Source organism: Choloepus didactylus, chromosome 14 (assembly GCF_015220235.1).
Source record: "Choloepus didactylus isolate mChoDid1 chromosome 14, mChoDid1.pri, whole genome shotgun sequence".
NCBI lineage: Eukaryota > Metazoa > Chordata > Mammalia > Pilosa > Megalonychidae > Choloepus > Choloepus didactylus.
Window position 1 is genome coordinate 15,022,305 of NC_051320.1, and position 25,711 is coordinate 15,048,015.

The window sequence follows — 25,711 nt, forward strand, 5'->3', positions numbered from 1 at the left end:
CTGGTATTCTGGATCACCTTCTGGTTTTTATCTAGCATTTTTCACGGAGGTGTTTTTTTGCCCTGTCTCACCTAGCTGCCATCTTAGGTTCCCTCCTGTGCATTACGAGCATTTTCTCCACCATGTTCTTAAATCTAGACAATCAACAAAACAATAAATTAAGCCCTTATTTGTGGTGTTTTTCAACATCTGTGATGTAAAGACTTCCACCATGGTCAATTTCGAGCTACCAGTGTATTGTCACTGAATGCAGAGCTGGAAAGAGGTGAGTATAGGTGTACCACTATAGGATAAGCAAAATGTGGTATATACAGATGACGAAATATTATTCAACAGTAAAAAGGAATGGGGTTCTGATTCACGTAACAACATGGATGAACCTTGAAGACATCGTGAGTGAAATAAGCCAGATACAAAAGGACAAATATGATGTGTTCTCACTGATCTGAAATAATTATAATAAGCAAATTAATAGGGTCAGAAACTAGAATACACGTTGCCAGGGCTAGTTGGGGCAGGCATTGGGGAGTTAATCCTTAAGTGGACCAGAATTTCTGTTGGGGGTGATGGAAAAGTTTTGGTAATGGATGGTGGTGATGGTAGCACAACATTGTGAACATAATAAATAACAATAAATTATGTATTTGAAGGTAGTAAAAGGAAATTTTAGGTTGAATATATGTTACTAGAATCAAAATTGTTTAAAAAGGAGGACTGTACAGCACAGTGAACCCGAATGTAACCTATGGATGTTAAATAATAGTACAATTATAATAATATTCTTTCATCAATTGTAACAAAGTTACCACACTAATGCAAGTTGTCAGTAATGGTAGGGGGTGGTGTATATGAGAACTTTGGGTTCTCTGCATGTTTTTTCTGTAAACCTACAACTTCTGTAATTAAAAAAATTATATTAATTTTCTTTAAAAACAGTGCATCATTATACAGTATCTCAAGAGCATAGATGATAGTAAAATGTATTAAAATAATTAGGAAGGGATGAGTTGGGGGCATTTATTACTTTTGTTTTAAAAATAAATTTTATTAAGTTTATATAATTTAATTTTTAATAATGGCTGTGTTGAACAACTGGCTTGCAAAATTCCTGAAAATTTAATAGGCTCTCAGGAGCCCGTATAAAATACCTCCTGCATAAAACACCGGCACACTGACTTCAAATACACTGAAAAGGAAGCCTTGGCTGGTCTGTCGTTCCTCAACCTACTACCACCTGAAATTTCCATTCTACCTGTGAGAACTTAGGAGTGACCTTTGGGACAGCGATCTCCTGTTCCCTTACGTGTGTCTTCACCTCTCGGGTCTCCACTAGATTGAGAGTTGTATAATGACCGGTACTTTGTCTTTTTACCGTGGCATCCTCGGGGCATAACAGTACTGGGATAAGAGAGGAGTTCAGATAAACCTAAGCCGAATGAAGGGCCTGATCGTCTGTAGCTCTGAATGCAAAACGTTAGGGGTTCTGCATCCTCAGGACCAGCTCCCGCGATGCAGGCGATGCAGGCGATGCAGCACGCCACTCTCGGCAGGGAAGACGAGAGGAGCAGCCGAGGCTGCAAAGGTGAAATTGCAATCTGGATGTTTCCCCTTTGAGTTATTAAATAAGCCCGCGAGCGTAGGCTGCGCGCAGGAATCAGTAGCTGACCCACCAGAGAGGTAGGTACGCCGCGACTCAGCGTGCAATAGAGGGAAAAACTCTGGGCCCACTCACTGCCTTGAAGGAAAAAGAGGACAAAACTGGTGGCCGGACCCCGGCTGGGGCAGGTGAGGCGTGCCCGGGCTTCGCGTGGCCCCGCCCCCTACCCGCCGTTGCCCGGCAACCGGCCCGGAAGTCGCGAGGAAGCGCGTCGGCGGAAGCGTGGGGGACCGGACTGAAGATGGCGGAGGGCGGCGGCACTGAACCGGGCCAAGAAGAGCGGAGGTCGTCGGGGCCGCGGCCTCCGAGCGCCCGAGATCTGCAGGTGCGGCGGCGGGCGGGAGTGGGGAGCGCGGCACGGGTCAGAAGCCGCCCTTGGCCTTGGCTGAGCGCCGGGGTGGCTCCGGCGCCGCGGGTTTCCCAGTTTCCCAGGGCGGCGTGCAGAGCGCGCCGGGTTCATGGAAACAGGTGCCCGGGTTTCGTTTTCCCCATACGGTTCTTACTATTCGTTTAAACTCGGATGCCACTTAATTTAGAATGCCCCACAGAGGAAAGCTTTACCGTGGCCGTAGGAAGTCAGCAGGCACTTTACAGAGTAAAAACGTCTGTGCTGGTTTCTCCTTTCTTGTCTCGGATGCTGTTTCTGACTTGATTACTTATACATTTCTTTTTTAAAAAAGGTTTCTTTTTCATCAGGTAACTTTTCTGTTTCAGAGAGGTGAACTAAAGCGTTTCGTCCTTGCTGTAAAACCTAGTTTTAAAAGCTACGATCTAGAAAACATTGCATGTAAGCAACGGAGAAATAAAACTTTATAACGTTATAGGACACTGGCATTTAGTTAGCTCAATACAAGTGCACCAAATGTTGTTTTACTAGACACTGACGCTGTTTTGCTTATTTTAAGCTTTTTTCCCCCGTCTCCTTATAAGATCATTGATAAAATTCAAATAAAAATAAAGGAAATTGAATCCACAGGCCTTGGTAAAGGAGTTCTCTTGCTTTATAGTCATACCTTCCACTTCTCTAAACAAACACATACTGATCGCCTGCCATGTAACAAACTTGATCTTTGGAGAATGCAAAGATAAGTCCACAGTTGGTGCATAAATTTATCCATGAAGGGTAGGTAAAAAGTGTAAAAGGTTTTTCTCCATTTAGGAAGCCAGATTTTTTGGAGAAATAGGATATGAGTACATTTAACATAAATTTTAAGATGGAGTTTGCATGCCAAAATAAGTGTTCTCTAAAATGAGGAATTTCAGAAATGGAGAGATCAGTAAGATCAATAAGAGAATATTGTTGAGGAGAGGAACCAAGTATAGAATAATCCCAAATACAATTACTCAGTGGCCGTAAGTTAATTCCATAGTAGTAAGCAGAATCAAGGAACAGGAAGCTATCATGTACCTCATCTTTTATGTTATACATCACCATCACTCAAAAGGCACTGTGAGGTATTGGGAAAAAATGGGGAGTTTGTGGTCATACTGACTCTGGTTTGAATCTTGGTCCTGACACTTCATAGTTGTGTGAAGTTAGGAGGATCAAAGTTAACTCCTTTGATCCTTGGTGTCTTTATTTGGAGAGGGGGTGATGTTGGTGTTGTAAATAATTAAGTAATGTCTGTAAAGTGCCTGAACACAATCCCCATATTATCCTGGCACAGTACTTGCTTGATAAATAATTGGTTCCTTTTCACTCAAAGGAAGAAAGTACTGGTAGCTTTCACTGACTGGTCCATTCTAAAGCCATTAAAGTTAGAGCTATGTATCTTAATATCCTTTCCCTCTCATTTAAATGTTTCTTCTTTTTATGTGAAAAATGAGAGTAGTGTGCTTAATGACCACCCGATACCTGTCAGATTGTTTACAGATTTAATATAGTGTATCAATATGTGACTAATGTTTTGAGATATTCTAGTAGATGGTAATTGTAAGAATGCTTTCGTTTCCACCATAAATTAGAAGATAGGCATTTTTTTTTTCATCTCCTAGCTAAATTGTGCTTTAGTAAGTAAGTAACTGATAATTTTATGAAATATGATCTGGTGTGCAGTATTTAAGTATTGATAATCTTTCCTTTAGAATTTAATAGAAATGTGAAGAAACTTGAAAAGAAACCTGAAAACAACCAAACTGATGACGTATCAAGAAATAAAGTATGTATCAAAGGTTTAAAAGAATTGCATAATATTCTTCTTCCCGGTTGGTTTCTTGGATATTGATTATTTTTAGATTATTGTGTTAACGTTTAACCTAGCCATGCTGATTTTAAGTGCCATTTTCCTTGGACACTTCTTATTTCCATGATTGCTCACACTAAGTCTTTCATGACATTTTGGGGGAAGAGAATGGTATGTTACTAATTGGAATAGGCAAAGGTACCCCTAAGAAAATACATTTTAGCTGCCATGCAGTGTGGGGTTTGTTGGCATCTAAGTCAGGAGGAATGTTCTTGTAATCATCATCAGGTACCACCAGAAGAAAGATGGATATTTGTCTGTCAGAAGGCCTCCCAACACTATGAGCCTCAGGCTCACAAACCGCAGGCTTTGAAATTTCATTTGGATATCAAACCAAGAATAGATCTTCTTGACCTCCAGTTTCTCCCAAATTGGAAAATGTTGGGTGGGAAAGTTTGGGGTGGGACTTTTTGACAAGGCTAAGACCCCAAACTTCCTCAATGGTCATTATTAATTCTGAATGTTTTCAGAGACCTTAGTCTCTCCTGATGCCCCTTGGTCCATCCCTGCACATGGGCTTAACAATTGCTAACTTAATTGTATGCTTCTGTCCAAGTTTTCCAACAGAATAATGGCAGAAGGAAAAGGTTTTTGTTCTTAATTCTGTTTTCAGTATAGTTTGGAGTTGCAGGGTGTGAGGGATAACTTCAGTACTTTATTAGGGTTGGAATTGGACTTGGTGATAATGGGGCAAAAAAAGAGAGTACTGTAAGTGAGAAAAGAATAAGAATGTCTGATAATTGTTATAAGTGCGACAAGTACCCTTATCCTTTTGGATGTCATTATTCCATATATTGTTAGTTCTCAGCTTTATAGTCTGTATCATAATCTCCTGGGAGGTTTGTTAAAACAGATTGCTGGGCCCCACACCAGAGGTTCTAATTCAGAAGATCTAGGATGGAACTTCAGCATCTGCATTTCTCACAGATTCCCAGGTAATGCAGATGCCACTGTTCTATATAATAAACCTTCATTATACTTTCTGGCATTTGCCATTCTAAGGCTCAGAATCCTAATACTTTTTGTTCTGTATACTTGTTTTATCCTCTCTTCAGTTACTTTGCTTTCAGGTTTCTTTTCGGGTTTAGAATTTCAAATTCTAGAGGAAAGATTATCAATACCTACTACTTTATTCCCTCTGAACTATTAAGACCATGTTTATAATTAAATTTTGAAAAATGTTTACATTGTAGGACACTCTGCCCTGTTAATTCATAATGCATTGTTAAATCAGAATTTTTATCTCTTTGAGATTTTGTGTGTTACTGGTTTTGACTTGTACTCCAATTTAGTTTGATCCATTTAAATGATCATTTCCTCTTTGAGTGTGGAATATTGACTGCTCTGTCAATAAGTGTAATTTAAACTTCTTTGTAATATTTATTAATACACCTATTAAATCGTGAGTCCTGGCATCAACTCCCTCTAAATATCATTCATTTTCCTTTAAGTTAATGATGTGCTATTATTAACTAGGACTTTTCAGCCAGATGAACCCCCTTAATAACATTTTCTGCATAATCCTATTTTGTTAAGATATATTATACCATTTGCTTTATTCGTTTATTTCACAGAAGAAATTATTTGATTAGCAGGATTTATTTTTAAAGTCATACTCTTACTTTGGAGGATTTATAGGCTACTTTAGTGACTCCTACCATTTTTTTCTCTCCTCTTCACTAATTTCTAAACTCTGGGAGAATGATTAGTGTTGGTGGATTGCTTCATTTATTTTCTCTTTTTTACAAATTGATTTTTGGTACTTCTTTATTTTCCAGCCACAAAGATCACTAAAATTAATACCTTTTGTCATGTTTCATATTATAAAGCATGGTTGATCCATATAATGTTTTCCCTGAGTCTCTTTCAGAATGAAACAACAAATAACCATGTACATCACTTAGAGTTCAGGGATATCCCTAACCTAGTTATAAGGAATGGTAGCCAGGTATAGAAATAGTCCTACATAAACCTTAAAGCTACCTTATTAGAATAGAATCGAGCTCTAGGCTGTGGACCCTTACTTGAGAGGGGAAAACTTTTTTACCATGTCCCTTGACCCCCAGCAGGATTAGTCACCCTCAATAATTAGTTCATTGAGCACATAGTTTGTGTTGAATGAAATGGATTTGGTTCATCTCTCATTAAAGAAAAATTAACTCTACATTTAACAAAAGAGTTGTAAATAACACAGTCAAAATATCAGGTATTTTTTATCTTGGGCTCAAGGCATCATAAAAATAGAATCATACACAGTAAATTCTTAGCAGCTATCTAGTATGTATGTAGTAGCTGTCTGGCTGAAAACTTGTTTGGAAACAGAACCTTTGCAAATCTAATAATGTAAAATGCAATGGAGAATTTGTATTGAAAGATTATTGGTGATGGCTTGTTTTAATAGAGCAAAGTTATTTTGCAGTATGGATGATCAGATCCTACTTATATTAGTCAGGATAGCTAGATCATATTGCAGGAATAAACTGACCCCTAATCTGAGGGTTTAACATAATAAAGGTTTATGTCTCTCCGAGCAATGTGTGTGTTATGGTGGGGGAGGTGGGAGGAGTCTTTTCCATGTAGTCACTCAGGGATCCAAACCGAGAAGTGCTTCACCTCCTTGTGTCTCCACTATGGACACAAGGCTTGAGAGTCCCTGCAGCCAGGGAAGAGAGGGTTTGCTGTGGAGGGGTGTCTCCTCACTTCACTCAGTCCTTCCCTTGCAGCCATTTGGAAGCCATGCCTAGTGCAAGGCAGCTGGGAAACGTAGGGGAGCATTTGAGGTATTTGCTCAGCATGCCTCTCTCTGCCACACTTGCTGACCTATTTTCTCCATTAAAGCAGGTTATGCTTTAATAGTCTTTCATAAAAATCCCCTAAACTTTTGCGGTCTACCAAGCCCCCCAATAGCGTATTTTATGTTTCGAGACCAGCAAAACCAATATCTTTTTAAAAAATCTTTGTTTTGTGAAAATTAGCACATCAGTGCTTTGACAATTTTATTCATTTCATATGAGAGAAGCATCATGGAAAGAGCACTAACTCAAGAAAAAGTTAGAGGATGTTTGTTCCAAGCCCAGCTCAGATATTTGCAAGTGGTGTCATTTTTGATAAAATCTTGGATCTCAGTTACCTCATCTATTAGGAACTGACCTAAATTATCTCTAATTTCTGTCCAAGTCTAACATTCTATAAGTTTATGAGGTAAGTTGAAACAATTATAGTAACACTGATATGTGTCTCGTCTTTCAGAATGGTCCCACCATTATCTCTTATTCAAGAATCTTTATTGTTCAGGCCTCATTTTATTTCTAGATGATTATTTCAATCATATACTCAAATTCAAAAGGCAACATAAAATATGCAAACAAAAATATTATTATCAGTTTGATTGGAATATGATAATTGGCTTTTAAAATTTAGAAATTTTTCAAACTGTAAAAGTTGAGAGAATTAGTGATTTTCATATTCTGTTAATGAACATATTTCTCTGTTTATTCAAATTTTCTTAAAGCAAAAAATGTACAAAACTGTATAGGAAATATCTTCATTTAAAATCTGTAACTATGTTAATCTGTTTCTGTTTCTGAGTCATGTTGTAGTCTACATCATTCAATGTGTATTTGTTGAGTGCCTGATAACTACTACAGTATATTAAAAACAAAAGGGGAAATCTAGCAGGGGGAATAAAATAGTAAGAAAAGAACATAAGGAATGACATTGTACTGGTTAATGTAAATGTCATTAAGGAGATAGCATGTGCTATGAGGATTTAGAGAAGAAAAGTGTAATTTAGTTAAGAAAATTTAAAAAGGCTTCATGAAGAATGGTTAAAATGGGCCAAAGTTAGAATTTGAATCCAGTTCTTTTAGATTACAATGCACATCTATAATTTGGATTTCTAGAAAAATTGCCATGTGAGATATGAAAGTTGATTTATGGGTGTGGGAGCTGGGTGTGAGGGGGGAAGTGGATAAAAAAATTAGGGAGGAAAATAAAGCTTTTCATTTTTGTTTTCTTGTGTATTTAAACTTTGACTGATAGAATTTTCAGAGAAGTTACTTTGCCCCAGTTGCCTTATCCTTCTTTCCCAACTGAGGAAAGAAGCAGCAGAGGTAGTGTTCATATCTCTTGTGCTTCTAAATGATCTCTAGGTTCTGTCTCTGATCGCTAAGTTCTAGAAGGAACACTTTAGGGTTTTTGAAAAAAATATATGGCCATGCCTGTTATAATTCAGTAGCCGCAAAGGACATTAGGAAAGCTTTGAGTTGTTGTCCAGAGGTATCAAAAGTAAGGAAAAAAAATAACTTAAATGATACTGAAATATTTGGATTATTTTTTAAAATCCCCATTCCAAGAACAAATACAGTTCTGTTTATTTTGAAGATATCCAACTATATATATCTGTAATTTATTATTTGATAATATTGCACTTTAATAGGTATGTAAGCTATGTGTATTGTATATACATATATAAGATTTCATTCTATCATTTTTCAGAAGCACATTTTCCTAAACTTAATGAACGTTATGTGCCTGGTAAACTATTAAACAGAATAATTTTGGAATTGTTTTAGTGTTTAGTGCTCAGGTTTTGAAAACTTGTACAGCTAAGTGAAATTATTTCATGAGCTCTGATGAGCACAAGCTGACATTAGTTGAAATGTCTTCAAGTATTTTAAAAAGAATTGCAAGCAAATTATGTAGGGCCAAATTTGAAATTATAACTTCAATTTATTCTCCTCTGTGGCATTTCGGTTAGTTCTACTATAAAATGAAAGATACACTGACTTTCCCTTGGGAGAGAGTTCTCTTCCGAGGCAGCAGCCTTTATTTTTTTATGAGAAATCTTTACCACTCCATTACAAGTCAACCTTTTGTTCATGACTTTTATTAGTGTAGAAGACTTTGTTTCTAGTGATATTATTTATAACAAGCCTCTTCTTATGTAGTTGGCCTTGGCAGGATTATATGAAGATGAAGCAAAATGCAAATCTTCCAAGTCTGATAGACCTAAAGCTACAGCCTTTAAAAGCCCAAGAACACCACCTCAGAGGTAAATTGTGTTTTGTTTTGTCTGTGTGGTTTGTTTTAAAAATGGTGACCCTTTATAACTCAGTAATCCCTTAACTCCCTGAAATCACCTGCGGTCCATCTCCTTCTGTTTAACACAAACCCTTGTCTCAAGAGCCCCTTGTGGCAGGGGCCCTCCACAGGCTGCTACTCTGGAAACTCGGGCCCCAGTGTACTTCTCCAGGGTGCTAGCACTTAACAGGTAGCCTTGTGTTAGTGGGGTTCTGTTGCAGGTCGATTTTTCCTTCACTTACAGTTAATTGAGAACTGATCTGCCCTTCCCTCTATCCTGTTCAGTTTTGCGTATCCTAATTTTAGAGAAAGTCTCTAAGGACCTCTGTTCTAGTCTCTAGTGCCGACGTAATTCCACCCCCACTCAACCTTGTTTTGTTTCTTGAGTCAGTTCAGTGGGCATTTGGGAAAGGATTGGGGGTGTGGGTAGTTAAACATCTGAGCTTTGATCGTCATCTTAAGCCAGAAGTCTCCAGACTGACATTTGATGTTTTCTTGGCTGTATTTTCTCATATTCTTGACCAAAAAAAATTCTTGAAAAATAACAATAGGATACTAATATTATGTAAAGTATATTTTTCTGTTCCCCAGGACCATTTATGAAGTTGGAGTCAAAGTAGAAATTAGTTACTACATACCCAGTACACTAAAAAGTTGTTTTAGGGGGTCTAAGGTACTTACCTTTAAAATAGGGTTTACAGTGAAGGAGCTTTCTTTCAGTCCAAATACCCCTGAGGAGTAAATCCTTCTCTGTAGCACTGTGGTCTAGAGTTAGATGTCTACCGTCTAAATCTTGAGGCCTGTTCATTAAATACGTCTTCACTGATTATGGAGTTCTTGGAGCAAGAGACTAGCTCCTGGCTGTAAACACTGCCTTTTGCTGCTATATCAAGATGTGAATGAAATGTGTTTGCTATGGAATTACGGGGCGGGGAGCAGGAGAGAGGGAAGAGCAAGCCAGTTCTGGTGCTGGGTGCTGAACTTTCTAACCAGAATCTCTGCACACTTGGAGTAAGACAGCATATAAACTGTGTACCATTTAATTTTTCCTTAATTTCCATGTTTAAAATTAAATGTTTCCACAGAAGTTATAGAAATAGCTTTTTTTAAAAAGAAAAAAGTTTCATAGCGTTATGTAGTTTTTTACTGTAAAATAGTTGGTGTCTGTTATTCTCAGTTCTTATTCATGAACTATAATGTTTAAAGGTTCTGTTCAAGTGAACACGAATACAGTAGATTGCATATAGTTCGACCTTCAACTGGGAAAATTGTGAATGAACTTTTCAAAGAGGCCAGGGAACATGGGGCCGTCCCTCTGAACGAAGCCACGAGAGCTTCAGGTGATGACAAACCTAAGGTGAGTATAACTCTTATAAGGAAATATACTGTCTTCATGTTTTATTTCCTTCTGTAGTTTTTAGATTCCTTACAAATATTGTTTCTCTAAATTCTTCATTTTTATAAGACCATCTTTTCTCTAATCTTTCTAGTAATGTTTAAAAACTGAGACCGTTTCTTACATTTCTGTACAACAGTTTTTTTTTCACTTTTTATTTTGAAATAATTATAGAGTCACAGGAAGTTGCAAAGATAGTGCAGAGAGGTCCCTTGGGCCCTCCACCCGGTCCCCACAGTGGCTGCATCTTACACAGTACAGTACAATACCAAAGCCAGGAATTTGACCTTGGCACGGTGTGTGTATGTGTAATGTCTGTGTCACTTTATCACATGTGTAATAGATTTGTGTAACACAACCTCAGTCAGGATACTGCATCACCACAGACATCTCCCTCCTGGCGTACCCCTTTATAGCCACACCAGTGTCCTTGCCCCCACCATCCCTGACCCCTGGCTCTTCTGAATCTTGTTTTCCATCTCTATATATAATTTTGTGATTCAGGGAATGTTACTGTCAATGGAATCATACAGTGTGTGCCTTTTTGACACTGGCTTACCTCACTCAGCATGACAGTGCCCTAGAGATCCCATCCAGCTTATTGTGCCTCCAAGTTTGTTCCTTCTTGCTAGCAACCTTCCAGGGTATGGTTGCACCAGCCTCAGTTTAACCCTTCATCCACTGAGGGACATTTTGGTTGATTCCAGTTTTTGGCTGTACAAATAAAGCTGCTGTAAAGTCAGAGTTCGTAGGTTTTAGAGTAGAACTAAGTCTTCATTTCTCTGGGAGAAATGTCTGGGAGTACAATTGCTAGGTCTTATGGTAAGCGTGTGTTTTTTATTTTTTAAAGAAACTTCTAAACTGTTTTGCAGAGTAGTTGTGCCATTTTACATTCCCACCAGCAGTGGAGGAGAGATCCAGTTTCTCTGCTTCCTCACCAGCATTTGGTGGTGTCGCTATTTTTGAGTCGTCCAGATGCCTGTGTAATGATATCTCATTGTGGTTTTTATTTGCATTTCCCTAATGATTACTGATGTTACTTTGCAGTTCTCTTATGGCTAGTGATGTTTAACATCTTTTCGTGTGCTTATTTGCCATTATCCTTATTCTCCTCTTCAGTGAAATGTCTCTTCATGATTTTTGCTTATTTTCTAATTGGATTGTTTGTTTTGTTCGTGTTGAGCTTTGAGAGTTCTTTATGTATCTTAATAGACATTGATCCTTTGTTAGATATATGGGTTTGAAAGTATTTTCTCTTAGTCTGTGGCTTATCTTTTCATCCTCTTTTATGAATTGTGCTGAATCCCTAGGTCCCAAAGATTTTCTCCTATCTTATCTTCTAAGCATTGTATAGGTTTAGGTTTTTTATTTAAACCTGTGCTCCGTAGGTTTGAGGTATGCCTAGACATGTGCCTTTTGAAAAAGCCTCTCTTGATAGTTTTGACAAACATCCACTGTTGAGAACCACTGTTGTAAGTAAAACATAAATTTTAATTTACATTTCGTTCTTTAACGCAAAACCAAATCCAAGGTAATTTCAGTTCTTGCAAGTTCTGCACCTAAGAAAATAAGGAATTAATATAATTTAGTCTACTGAAAAGAAAGCAAAGTAATAATTACAAGCTTATTCATGATCTGAATGATGATTAGAAGAAATAGTATTTTTACCTCATAAGCTCTACTACCTGAAAGAACAGAATGTGTTGTGATTAGTATAGCAAAACAAAAAGAACAATTTTAGTCAACTTGTTACAGTTGAATAGAATCAGCTTATAAAACAGTATAGAGCTTCTTTTTCAGAATAATTTATACCCCTTCATAAAATTCTTCCCTTGTTGACTTTGTGAAATGTGATTTAAATATTACAATTTTCATAAGACTTTGTCATAGCATATTAATGGCAGCTTTATTTTGAGTCTGTGTATGCTATAAATATATGTATGTATGTATTTCAGTGCATAAATGTATTTCTTAAGATAGACCTAAATTGTTTCAGCTTCTGAGTCACTATGTTTTCATGGGAAGAAACTTAATTTCTTACTTGAATGCACATCTCTGTAATACAAGACTTCCATTCTAATATAAAATTCTCCTAGGTAAGTATGATCCAGTTTGGCTCATTTTGAATGATCTAGTTTTAAAATATATATCTCATATTATAATAACATTTTGCTTAACAAAGCTTATTGAATTTTTAGCTTATTTACTATGTATTTTAGTCATTCACAGGTGGAGGATACAGATTGGGTAATTCCTTTTGTAAGCAGTCTGAATACATCTATGGAGAAAATCACCTGCAAGATGTAAGTACATTAGTCAAGGTGAGAAAGTATAGATATTTGCCTCTTGTTACTACTGTTTTTTTAAAAGTAAAACTTTTTGTTTTGAAACATGGGTTAAAAGGATGAATATTTCAGTTTTTCAGGCGTGAATTTTATATTGTGTATCTCAGTAGTGCCTTGTACTTAGAGGTACAGTAACTTGTGAATGAATGAATGATTCACTCTGTGAGCATAAGCTTGCATCTATGTTATGGTTATTACCAAGTAGAATACTGTCGTCATATAGAATGGACTGAGTTGTAAACAGAAACACCTAAAGTCATTCTTTGTTTCTGTTACCTTTTGAAATTTTGGACCTATCATTTCATTTTAAACATTTACACTTTAGCCTTGCAGAGTCACTGGAAAATCTGTCCTGACCCCTGGCATGAATATTTAAGCTCTGTAGCAGGAGAGAAGACAGTCTGGGACCCGGTGAGGGAGAAGGTAGATGTGGATGGGTGCTGTGGGTACCCTCTCCTGATTGCTTTTTTTTTTTCCTTAGTGAACCAAGAATAATTGTACTGCAGAGCCAGGGTCAGGCTGCATACTTTGATATTTTTGGCCATTGTCCACTTGTTATGCTAAACACAAACCTGCTAAGCAAACACACATGGTTTCACTTATGTCTTTATTTTAACTATAAATAAAGGATGGTACAAATAACTCCATGTTTTAAATTGAGAAAATGGTTAAATATGTTGTGAGATACCACATTTGAAACTTAAAATGGTTTGGTTGAAATGAAATGGATTCTTGAATTTCTTTCTCCTTTTTTTCCTATGCTCAAAAGGTTCAGATTTTGCTTAAACTGTGGAGCAATGGTTTCAGTTTAGATGATGGAGAATTGAGACCTTACAGCGACCCAACAAATGCTCAATTTCTGGAGTCTGTTAAAAGAGGGTAAGATGTATTACTTGTATTTGATTTGTAGTTTAGGGTGGGACTTTTTTTTTTTTTAACAGACTGCTATTCAGTAGTATTCCACTGTTTTTTATTTTAAGAACTCAATATTGCGGTCGCTGTTGACTCGTCTGGGGGGGGGGTGGCGGCCGGTTGCTAAATCCTATGCTCTCGGGATTGCTCGGAGGGTACCGGCGGCGGGGACTCTTTCCCGGAGGCGAGGGCGAGGCGGGGGACTGGGCCCGGTCCCCGGCGGTGGCGTGCAAGGTGTGGAGGGCGGCGAGAAGGAACAGGCGGGACACGTTTCTTTGAGGGTGAAGAAGCCAAGAGAGTTTATTAGGGGAGAGTACAAGCTTATATCGGGCGGTTTAGAGGGCGGGGTAGCTGTAGGGGTTAAAGGCTTGGATTGGTTCTGAGAGGGCGCGGAGGTTGATTGAAAAGGGGCGGGAGTAGCTCCAGTAACGAAGAGGGTGGAGGGTGCGGGTAAGGCACGGGGGGGGGTGGGGGGGTTTCTCCGGCAAGCCCTCCCCAACGGTTGTACTTTGGGGTGAGGAAATGGGGCCTGCATTCGGCTCCACTTTCTCAGGCCCGGGGGGCCGTGGAGGGCGCTACCACCCGTGCCCCACTACCTTTCCTAGGGGCTGATCAGTTCCCCTGGCCCAGGCCCGCCAAGTCGGAACTCGATAACAGTGTCCCGCAAATATGAAGTAGTTGCTGGGGAGAAAGGGTCTTCCTGTACATAAAGGCTATATTGGTGTCTGTAGGTCACTGGTTCATAACTTTGGGGGAGGAAAGGCAGTGGTCATTGGCCCCTTTTAAATCTGATGAGGCTTTAAAATTACATTTCCTTGTAGAAACACATACACACAAGAATTTCAGGAAGTCCATGAAGCACACATTAGGAACCTCTCCTCTAGGGGAGCTATTCTGTATTCCATCCTCGATAAATTCTAATTGATACAGACCCCCAGGCATTTTGATTTATATGGAAGTTTTGTTATTGGAAATAGCTTTGGGAGATAGTGGGGAGAATTTTTGCTATTTTGGGACAAATTCATAACTTTTTTGAAAAAGCAGTAATCAGGATAAGCTTTGCTTATGGCAGATTTATTTAATCTTACTGTAATAAATCGGTGGATGGATTAGCATGTAGCCCCCCCATCCACTAGGCCACTGCCTGCTGCCTGTTAACAGGATGACTCTCATTGCATGTATGCCTGAAATTCAGCTACTTATATTCGAAGTCTTTTAAAGTGGCATTTACTGCTGGCAGAAGATTTCAAAAGGTTAGTGCAAGAAGTGAATAAACTCTAGGTATTCTCAGCTTTTTTAATTATATAAGCAATCAAATTATATTTTGGTTATTTCCATATAGCAATCAAATATATTTTGGGGGGAAACATCTAAAAGTCTTACTTGATTTGTCCAGACATGTATGGCAATTAACCTATCCATCACCTTGCACATTTAAGTCAATTTTTTTCTCCACCCTGTGCAGAAATATAAAAGTATTAAATTGTATTTGTTGGAATCCAAACTAGACATACTCATAAAGTCATTCTGAACTATGGAGTACAGTCTATTTTGCAGAATATTTTTACCTGTTAAACTCAGTTGAATGTTAGTCCCTGGTAAAAAGAAGCGTACAGAAAGCCATTTGGGTCCAGGTTTGATACACATCAGTCCATTGTCATCCTAGCCTTTTTTTTTTTTTCCAATGTCTTATTATCCTATTTAAAAATAAAACTATAGAATTTTGACAGGTATGTCTGAAGTTATAATCTGTGAAAGTAAACCATACATTCTCTGACCTGTCCTAAGAACATGCTAACTCACCACCTCTTCTGCCTCTTAGAGTCCGTCAATTATGTTCTTTTTATGAATTCGTAATACTTAGATTTAATTAAGACAAACAAAACAAAGTAGGGTAAAATTGAAAGAAATTCTGTTTAAATGAAGTAATGGAATGAAGAATTAATTTGATTCTCTTTTCATGAATATTATCACTTGGACATAATAAATGGAGCTCTGTTTTTCACTAGGATTTTTCAGTGACCATATGAATAAATGAAGCAGAAAGTCCATCTTTTTTGTTTTTCCAATGCTTCTGAAGTCAAATGAATGCTTGCTTTGATTTTCCCACACCTTTCCATGCTTGATTTTTTCTTAAATCTGAGCAGCTCTTCCCTCTGCTCTGGTACTGTGTAGTGTTCAGGAGCACAGTCGTGGGAGTCAGACTGCCTGGTTTTGAATCCCTGCTCTGCAATTTACTACTTATGGCCTTAGACAAGTTAACGTCTCAGATGCGTCAACTTCTTTATCTGTAAACCAGGGCTAATAGCACCTGCCTTATGGGGCTGTGGGGCGATAAATAAGTTCATATGTAAATTGGTCAGAATGGGACCTGGTTCACAGTTGACCCATATTATTATCATTCCATCTTATCCTATTTAGCCATTTATGTACTTTTTCATTTCTCATTCTTCTTTTTCTTTAACTTTTCATATTCCTTCTTAATATTTTAAAACCCTTGTATTTCATTTATTGGGTTATTTAATGTGTTTGTCTGAAATTTAGTTATAATAGTACCATCTTACTTCTATGATATCCTTACAGTGTACAATACACTTTCATATCCATTATGTTATTTGGACCTCATCATAGTCCCTGTAAAGGAAGTTGTTGTATCCCCTTCTTTACATAGAGTGATCTAAAGCCCAAGGAATTCAGTGGCATACCTCACTTGAATAAACGTTCAAAGGGATTTAGAACCCAGGTCTTCTGGATCTTGGGCTAGGATTTCTTTTTTTAAATGTCATACTATGCCTGCACCTATTTGAGTTGATTTTGTGGCTTTCCTAGTAGATTTTAAAGTTAAAATTTCAGGAATTATTCTAGAAGGTATGTTTTCTTCTATTTTCCCCTTTAGTGCTCCTCCTGTTCTCATTCAGGTAAAAGGATCTAGCTGCCAGAGATCTTTCTCATGCCAGAACATTTGAGAATTCCTATTTGACATGTTTGCTGCATGCTATGAAAATTATTTTCTATGCCCACAGATCTTTGCTCTTTACTGTATTCTAGTGGTTCCCCTGACCCACACATCAGTTATTAACCTCGGAATATGATAGTCTCTCCTTTCCTATTTTCTTCAGTCTCTAGGTAGAGTCTGTTTTAAATGATCATACTAAAAGCTAACATACATTGAGCATCTACTGTGAATCAGACACTTAATCTAAGTGCTTTAGTTCTATTTGGTCTCATTTAATTTTCACAACAACCCTATGAAATAGCTACTATTATTATCACCTTAGTGCACATGAGGAAACGGAAAGGTTTTCTAACTTCCCAAAGCCACACAACTGGTTTAAGTGGCAAAATTGGGATTCAAAGCTAAGCAGAATGTCCCAAAGGCTATGATGTTTCCCACTGCTCAGGCCAGCCACTCTACACATGGCTATCACCTTTCCCACCTATAGCCTCTGGCCTCTGACAGCCAGGCCTCCTGCTTCTAGAGCTTTCCCTTCTTTAATGTTATATATCAAAGAACCTTGCTTCTAGTAAGCTCACGGCTTCTGTTTCCACTTTTCCATCCTATTTCCATCCTCTACTGGATATGCAAGCACACAGGGATGATCAGATGTGGTTTTCACACTCGACAACTTGACTGTTTATTGGCACAAAATGCAGACGTCTGTCATCACCCTGCATCCATAAAGAATGGGCTGAGTGAAGTCATCATTTAGTGAGAGAATTTCCTGGAGGAATTCTGAAATAGGGATTCCAACATAAGATGTTAATAGCTGCTCAGTGCTTTTTATGCATATTTCTTTGTTCTGTCTTCTTGCTAAAGGGAAGGGAGCTGTCTCTGCCTGGAAAGAGAACTGTTAATATTAACTGAACTTTTAATATAGTATCAAGTTGAAATGAACCAAATCATAGGCAGTGTCCTTACTAACATGCTTAAGTTTATATCCTCCCATGTCAATCTGTTTCGTAATAGGTTTTATTAAAAAAGAAAATTCTTTTGTAGGAGAAAAAAGAAATGAATGATGTTTGAAGACTAATAGAATTAAATAAAAACTGTGACTCAGATCCGTTTTGCAAGAGTAAAATGTTTGATAGTAAGAAGTTAATTCTTGTTTGCCCCTTCTCTCCCTTTTATTATGTGATAAAATAACTCAGTCATCTCATTTTCACTCTGAAAACCAGACATGAGAGAGTAAAGGCAAAAAAGGGAACAGAAGAGATGGAATATGTTAAAATTATTTTAAAGGTTTTCTTCATTTCCTTTCAGTTTTATTTTATTTTAAGCAGTTAATCATGTGTTTTGGGATTTAACCCACTCATTCTGATTATAAAAGAGCATTAGTTGAATCTACAAACCTGAAAGAATTTGTGTACATGTGATTGGAAAGTTTGTTTATAGGTGAATGGTAAAGTTTGAGGAACAGTGGTTTAGAAAAGAAGCAGAGGCTCCACAGTTGTTATACCATATGTGAAATGTCCTTCCAATCTGAAGTCATAGTAGAACATAAGGGAGCAATGTATTTTGTTTTGTACTGTTCAAAATTTAGTAATTACGCCTGTACTAAGCAGTGGCAAAATTTGGATGATTCATGTGAACAGACATTTAGCATACCTATAGGTTCTTCCCTTCCCTGGAAAGTTCGTTTTCTTGGATATGTATCAGGAACAGAACTGCTACTTTATAGAGATGGTATTTGTCAGGGTAGGTATTACTACCAGATGAAGAATCAAGTTATTTTTGCTGTAATAATAAAAGCTTCTCTGTGTTACGGTTTTACTAGCTGACAACAGGATCTACCCCAAGTAGGACTATCACTGAAAGTATGAGATCAGTGATAAACTGGGAGATTAATTAACAGTTAAGGGACCAGAGTAGGGGATTTTTCTTCATAGAGGAGCTGAAAGTGGACCTTTCCCAAATGATGAGCTGTGTCCAAGGAAAGTGGCTGAAGGAACTCAGAAGCAAAAGTATTTTAGAAGACTAATTAGCATGAGTGTTGAATTTGAAATCTGCAAGGATGTGGTCAGGGTACAAAAAGAAAAAGACAAGAAGTGCTGTAAATGGTATGCTGAAGTCAGTGAGAAAGATGGAAGCTGTCCTAGGAGGCTGTGTGGTAGGGGTATGTACAGGGATTTAATAGTGTAAGTGCCTGTTAGTTCTTGAAAACCTGCAGAATCACTGGGAAGAGCTGGAAACAGCTGGGTAGGGGGAGCCTTCCTGTGCTCAGTGAAGGTCAGGAGTACTGCTGAGATAGACGCTAACTTCGAGAGGGTGGAAGAAAAGGACAGGCTAGTGAAGAATGTACTATGATATAAATCAGAATGAATACATTCCCACATGAAAGTAATCTGTAAACTTTGTAGGCTAATGTTGAAACAATTATAGTAAACTACAAGACAATTGCTTTTTTATTTGAGCCTCACCCTATCCTCAAGTACATATGATCAAAAAGAGTTTTAGAAAAGACTCCTTCTTGAAAGAAAGAAATGATGTCAGAAAGTGGTTCTTAACCATGTAAGACCCACTGTCCCCTTTTATAACAAATATTTTGTATTTGCCACCTTTACTAACCTCCAAATGGAACTCATAGAAAATATAATTTACTTCACATTATTTCTGAAAAAGGGATATAATATTCTACCTTAAATGTAGGGGAGAAATGAAAGGAAAATAATTTATTATGAAGTTATGCATATTTCAATTTGTAAATGCTTGGGTGTGACCGCACCAGAAGACATAACAAAATAGTTGGATGGTTTGCACCTCTATGCAGTTCTATACTCCTCATGTACATGTGACAGGCATAAAAACAGAATGATGACGTGTTAAATGGGCAACTTAATTATGCAAGTGGCATTGTGGTCAGGGACTTGATAAAGTTCCAAACAAAACAAAGTGCAGACTTCCCTCCATATATATGGTGGTTGCGTTCCTGGAAAAGCCAAAATATAGTAACAGAAGAGCCAAAAAAATATTTTTCTGCTTATATGTAAGACAGCTTTTAGACTCTGACAGTCATAAACAGTGTTTTCATCTGCATGAGTCTTTAGCAGGGCTGTCAGGGTGATTCTTTGGAGGCCAAGACAAGTCTTCACTATGCAGGATGATCCCATTTTGTAGGTCATTGCACGTCCTGGTCCCTGGCACTGAGTGACACAGCAGTCACAAATCAAAACAACCAAAAGCACCCCTAGAAATTTTCAAAACTTCTCCCAAGGAATTTGCAAATAAATATCTACCACATTAATTATTATATCCTCATAGAAAATTTCTAATGCTAACTTAGGTATATAAATTGCTGTCTTACAATTTAGCTTTCTAAATGCCAGACACTTCCCCAAATCACTGTGACACCCCAAAGCATCCCTGTGTTGGGAACCACTAAGGATTAATGTGATGTGACTTTAAGAAAGATGTACGCTGACTAATCAGTCATGGAAATTTTTGTATGTCAATTTAAGCATAAATTACTGTCTTCCAGTGTAGTTCACATCTTGATTACACTAATCTTAACAGTGTACTTTATTATACTTTTGTTTTTAATTAACCAAAGCCTTTTCTCCCTGCTTCTTAAAAGAGAGATTCCCCTGGAGCTTCAGCGACTGGTTCATGGTGGCCAAGTGAACTTGGATATGGAGGATCATCAGGATCAAGAATACATAAAACCTAGATTGAGGTTCAAGGCTTTTAGTGGAGAAGGACAAAAACTTGGAAGGTAAAATCCTAAAATGAGAAAAATAATAGTCTTTGTTCAACATGGATTTGCTTTGAGAATTTAAAAAAAAAAAAAAGGCATAAACAAAATTTGTGATATCAAGATACAGATCAAATCCATCTACCCAGAGTTTCTTCGGGCCCTTTTGCATTCGTTCTCCTTTCTCTACCGCAGCCCCTGGCAATCACTGATCTACTTCTCTTTAGTATAGTTTTTCCTTTTCTGGAAATTCATATAAATGGAATGGTAAAATATGTATGCTTTTGCTTCTGTCTTCTTTCATTTAGCGTGATGCTTTTGAGATGCATCCATGTTAAGTATATAGTATATCAGTACTTTTTTCCTTGGGTAATATTCCTTTGTGTGACTGTATCGTAATTTGTTTATCCATTCACCTGTTGATGGACAATTGGGTTGTTTTCTGTTGGGGGTATTTTAAATAAAGAGGCTTGAACATTTGAAATAAATAAATACCTACCACTGAGTGACTAACGTGAGGTGGAAAATGAAATACCAGGAACCATAAAGAACCTTTCTGAAGGAATTCGATATGCAAATCTGGTTGTATCAGTAGCTACCACTTATGTGATGATCACTGTGTGTCTGGCACTTTAACCACTTTACATACATTAACACATTATTTCAGCAGCTCTTTGAGGTAGACACTGTTATGACTCCCTTTTACTAAAGCAGTAATTTGCCAAGATCATTGAGCTAGTAGAGTGACTAGTGTGCAAAACCCAAACCCAGTCAGAGTCTGTGCTTTTAACCACTCTGCCACACTGTCTCTCTCTGATCACGGAGTTTTTAAAGGGAGAATTGGACAGTGTTGTTGATTAGACAAAGCCATAGATATTTCACAGCTTTAATTTTGCATGTGTGTCGTAAGTCATTACTAAGCTCTTGGCAGCAGGATCAGTGTGCCTAGCTTGGTAGTTTTCAGTATTTTTGTATGCAACTAAACCCTTTATTCAAGTGAGGGAAGCCCACTGTGTAAGCTCCTAGAAAACCTGAACTTCTCTGATTGCAAGTGACGGAGGGAATTGTCTCTGAGATACTTCCAAAGAAACCCTAGGATTTTGTAGAGCACAATTGTTGAAACAATGTGTTTGGTATAATGTGTGAGTAGACTTTTTTTTTTTTAATTTAATTTTATTGAGATTGTTTACATATCATAAAATTATCCAAAGATCCAAAGTGTACAATTAGTTGCCACCGCTGCCATCATACAGCTGTGCATCCATCACCACAATTAGTTTTTTTTTCAATTTTTAGAATATTTTCATTACTCCAGAAAAGAAATAAGAACAAAAAAAGGAAACTCAAATCCTCCCATACCCCTTACTACCGCCCCTCCATTATTGACTTATGTATTGGTATAGTACATTTGTTACTGTTGATGAAATACTACTAACTGTAGTATATAGTTTGCAATAGGTATATATTTTTTTCCCTATATGCCTCTCTATTATTGACTTCTGGTTATAGTGTCATACATCTGTTCTAGTTCATGAAAAAGACTTCTAATATTTGTACAGTTAATCACGGAAATTGCCCACCAGAAGATTTACTGTTTTATACATTCCCATCTTTTAACCTCCAACTTTCTTTCTGGTGGCATATGTGACTCTGAGCTTCCCCTTTCCACCACATTCACAGAGCATTCAGCACTGTTAGTTATTCTCACAACATACTACCATCACCTCTGTCCATTTCCAAACATTTAAGTTCAACCTAGTTGAACATTCTCATAATAAGCAACTGCTCCCCATTCTTTAGCCTCATTTTATAACCTGTTAACTTAAATTTCATGTCTATGAGTTTACATATTATAATTCATTCATATCATTGAGACCCTGCAATATTTATCCTTATTTGTCTGACTTATTTCACTCAATACAGCACCCTCAAGTTTTCTTCATCAACCCTTTTTTTTTTTAAGATGGTTTTGTTCACACACCATACAGTCTGATCTAAGTAAATGATTGACGGTTCCCTGTATAGTCACATATTTATGTATTCAGCACCATCACCACTATCTATATAAGGACATCTCCATTTCTTCCACAAAGGAGGAGAGTCAAGAAAGGTAGAGAGACAAAAGAAAAAAAAAATAGAGAAAAGAAAGAAAGAAAGAAACATGACAGCTAGGAACAACAAAAGGAAAGATAGCATTAAACTAAGGTAGAATAAAGAGTCAGACGACATCACCAATACCAAGAGTCCCATACCCCTCCCTTATGTCCCCCTCTTATATGCATTAGCTTTGGTATGTTGCCTTTGTTACATTAAAGGAAGCATAATACAATGTTTCTGTTAACTGTAGTCTCTAGTTTGCAATGGTTGTATTTTTCCCCCCATACCACCCTATTTTTGACACCTTGCAGGGGTGACATCATTTGTTCTCCCTCATGTAAAAACATATTTGTACATTTTATCACAATTGTTGAGCACTCTAGGTTTCACTGAGTTATACAGTCCCAGTCTCTATCTTTCCTCTTTTCTTCTGGTGTCCCACATACTCCTAACCTTCCTCTTTCAACCAAACTCATAGTCATCTTTGTTCAGTGTACTTACATTGCTGTGCTACCATCACCCAAAATTGTGTTCCAAACCTCTCACTCCTGTCTTTTCCTGTCTGTCTGTAGTGCTCCATTTAGTATTTCCTGTTGAGCAGGTATCTTGTTCACAAAATCTGTCATTGTCTGTTTGTCAGAGAATATTTTAAACTCTCCCTCGTATTTGAAGGACAGTTTTGCCAGATATAGGATTCTTGGTTGGCAGTTTTTCTCTTTCAGTATCTTAAATATATCACACCACTTCCTTCTTGCCTCCATGGTTTCTACTGAGAAATCCGCACAGAACCTTATCAAGCTTCCTTTGTATGTGATGGATCACTTTTCTCTTGGTGCTTTCAGGATTCTCTCTTAGTCTTTGATGTTTGATAATCTGGTTATATTCTGTTTGGGATACGCGGCGCTTCTTCGATCTGTAATTTTATGTCTTTCATAAGAGATGGGAAATTTTTATCGATTATTTCCTCTATTATTGCTTCTGCCTCTTCTCCTTTCTCTTGTCCTTCTGGGACACCCATGACACATATACATTCATGCGTTTCATGTTGTCACTCAGTTCCCTGAGACGTTGCTCATATTTTTCCATTCTTTTCTCTATATGTTCTTTTGTGTGTAGGATTTCAGGTGTCTTGTTCTCCAGTTCCTGAGTGTTTTCTTCTGCCTCTTGAGATCTGCTGTTGTATGTCTCCACTGTGTCTTTCATCTCTTGTGTTGTGCCTTTCATTTCCATAGATTCTGCCAGTTCTTTTTTCAAATGTTAGATTTCTGCCTTATGTTCGCCCAGTGTTCTCATTATAACCTTCTTCTCTTTTGCCATGTCTTCCCTAAATTTGTTGAATTGATTTAGCATCAGTTGTTTCAATTCCTGTATCTCAGTTGAAGTGTAAGTTTGTTCCTTTGACTGGGCCATAGCTTTGTTTTTCTTAGTGTAGGTTGTAGTTTCCTGTTGTCTAGGCATCTAGTTTCTTTGGTTATGCCAATCAAGTTTTCCCAGACCAGAATGGGCTCAGGTCTCCGAAGGGGGCAATATTCAGTATCAGGTTTCCCTGGGGGGTTGTCTTAGAACATTGACATATCCTGTGAGGCCTCTAGCCGCTGTGCTTTTCCTAACCTGCCCAGCAGATGGCACCTGTCAGCCTGTGGCTCCTAACTGGTATAAGGAGGTATGGCCCCCTTAGTTTCTCTTTTGGCTGTTTTCCCCCAGGCTCTGGGATCTGGTTCTGATTGGAAGGTCAGTCGTAGAGCTGGGCACCACCTTCTTCCCCTTAGGGAAGATACTCCCCCTATGGAATTATCATCAGCATTTAAATAGGTTCTTTGTGTCTCTGACTCTGCTATCTCCACCCTTGTCTGGGTCAGAGCACTGCGAACTGAAAATGGCTGAGGTTTAAAAAGGGACGGAAAGCCTCCCTTTCAGAGCCAGTCCAACGGACCCCCAATTTCACTCATCAGCCAGATGTAATACCTGGTCTTCTGGGCTCCCCTTCCTGGGACAGCAGAATCTTCTGGTTTTTAAAGGTCAGTTGCCACTAGAAGCCTCTGTCTGCTTGTTGGGGATTTGTACCTTGCATTGCGCCATCCACATTTGTTAATTAAGACCCCATTTGGAGCTGGACTGAGGTATATTCATATTCGCTTGTTCAGAGAGTGCTGGTCTCTACCACAGCGAGGTTTTGCAGCTCAGCCTGCCATCAGGGGAGGGGGCTCCCAACGCGTTTCTGCATCTTTTACTTACAGATTTTATGCTGCAGTCTCAGGCATTCCTCCCAATCCAGGTTGTTGTATGATGTGTGGACAGTCACGGTTGTCCTCCAGCAGTTATTCCAGATTATTTACTAGTTGCTCCTGGTTGTTTATTAGTTGTTCCAGGGGACGGACTAACTTCCACTCCTCTCTATGCCGCCATCTTGCTGTCTACTTTGTGAGTAGAGTCTTTTGTAACATGGCTTAATTTTTTTTTTCATAAATTTTATGAAATATGTTCAGAAAAATTAACCCTGTGTCCACTTATTGCAGGTGACCCTGTGGAATTATAGCATTGGCAGTGTTTCCCTTGTGCTCCTTTATTCCTTTTTATGTGACTCCTTCCCTTCCAAGTTCTTTTCAGTCACCTGTGCACACTGGGGCTCTTCTCCCTCTCATTTATAACAGTAGGAAAGAATTCAATACAGTTCTGGTATCTTTCTGATACCAATATCAGACCTTGCTTTTGATATGTCTGATCTCCCTTTCTGTATCCTGTTCTGAGACTGACTGATTCCTAGGTGTGAAGGGAATACAGCAATATGTGTTGGCCCCAAACTCTTCAGTGGCCGATCACAAGTCTGTGTGGAAATTGTCTCTTTCATCTCTCTTTCCTGCCAACACAGGTTGGACTTCTCCTCAACTGTACTTTTTCTTCCCTCCTTCTGTTTCTGTTACCATGAGCTCCAGAAATATTTTTTTAAAATGGTTTCTAGTACTTCCTCAGTTTTTTACTTACTACTTATTGATGTTATGATTTTTAATTAGAACACATGCACCCAACATATATTCTTTATTATTTAAATTTATTACTAAGAAGTGTAACATTAGAATAAACAAACATCTTTTTTGGTAGCAGTACAAGTAAATCCAGCTCTGGAATTGAAGTAGCTACCTCCTGAGCACCCGGCATTAAGGGAAGAAAGCTGAGAAGAGCCAATGATTATAATCTGCAATTTCACCCAATGGAAAAACAGGTTATTATCTGATGATGGTCTCTCAGAAATACCAGTCTTTTTCCTTATAAGGCAGATAACTAGAGGAAAT

General features: G+C 38.0%; 1 protein-coding gene across 2 annotated transcripts in view; it reads left to right on the top strand.

Moving 5' to 3' along the window:
- The first annotated feature begins 1,877 nt into the window (after positions 1-1,877).
- The window catches only part of UBXN2B (UBX domain protein 2B), a 33,959-nt gene continuing 10,125 nt past the window's right edge, over positions 1,878-25,711 (top strand). Inside the window, exons 1-6 of one of the 2 annotated variants that reach the window (XM_037803024.1) lie at positions 1,878-1,982; positions 8,850-8,953; positions 10,189-10,339; positions 12,598-12,681; positions 13,493-13,602; positions 20,208-20,345. In XM_037803024.1, the coding sequence (XP_037658952.1) occupies positions 1,899-1,982; positions 8,850-8,953; positions 10,189-10,339; positions 12,598-12,681; positions 13,493-13,602; positions 20,208-20,345 (671 nt within the window). In that variant the 5' untranslated portion in view covers positions 1,878-1,898. Of the gene's footprint in view, positions 1,983-8,849; positions 8,954-10,188; positions 10,340-12,597; positions 12,682-13,492; positions 13,603-14,796; positions 14,855-20,207; positions 20,346-25,711 lie in introns of those variants that run through there. The other variant, XM_037803025.1, reaches the window with a different exon arrangement.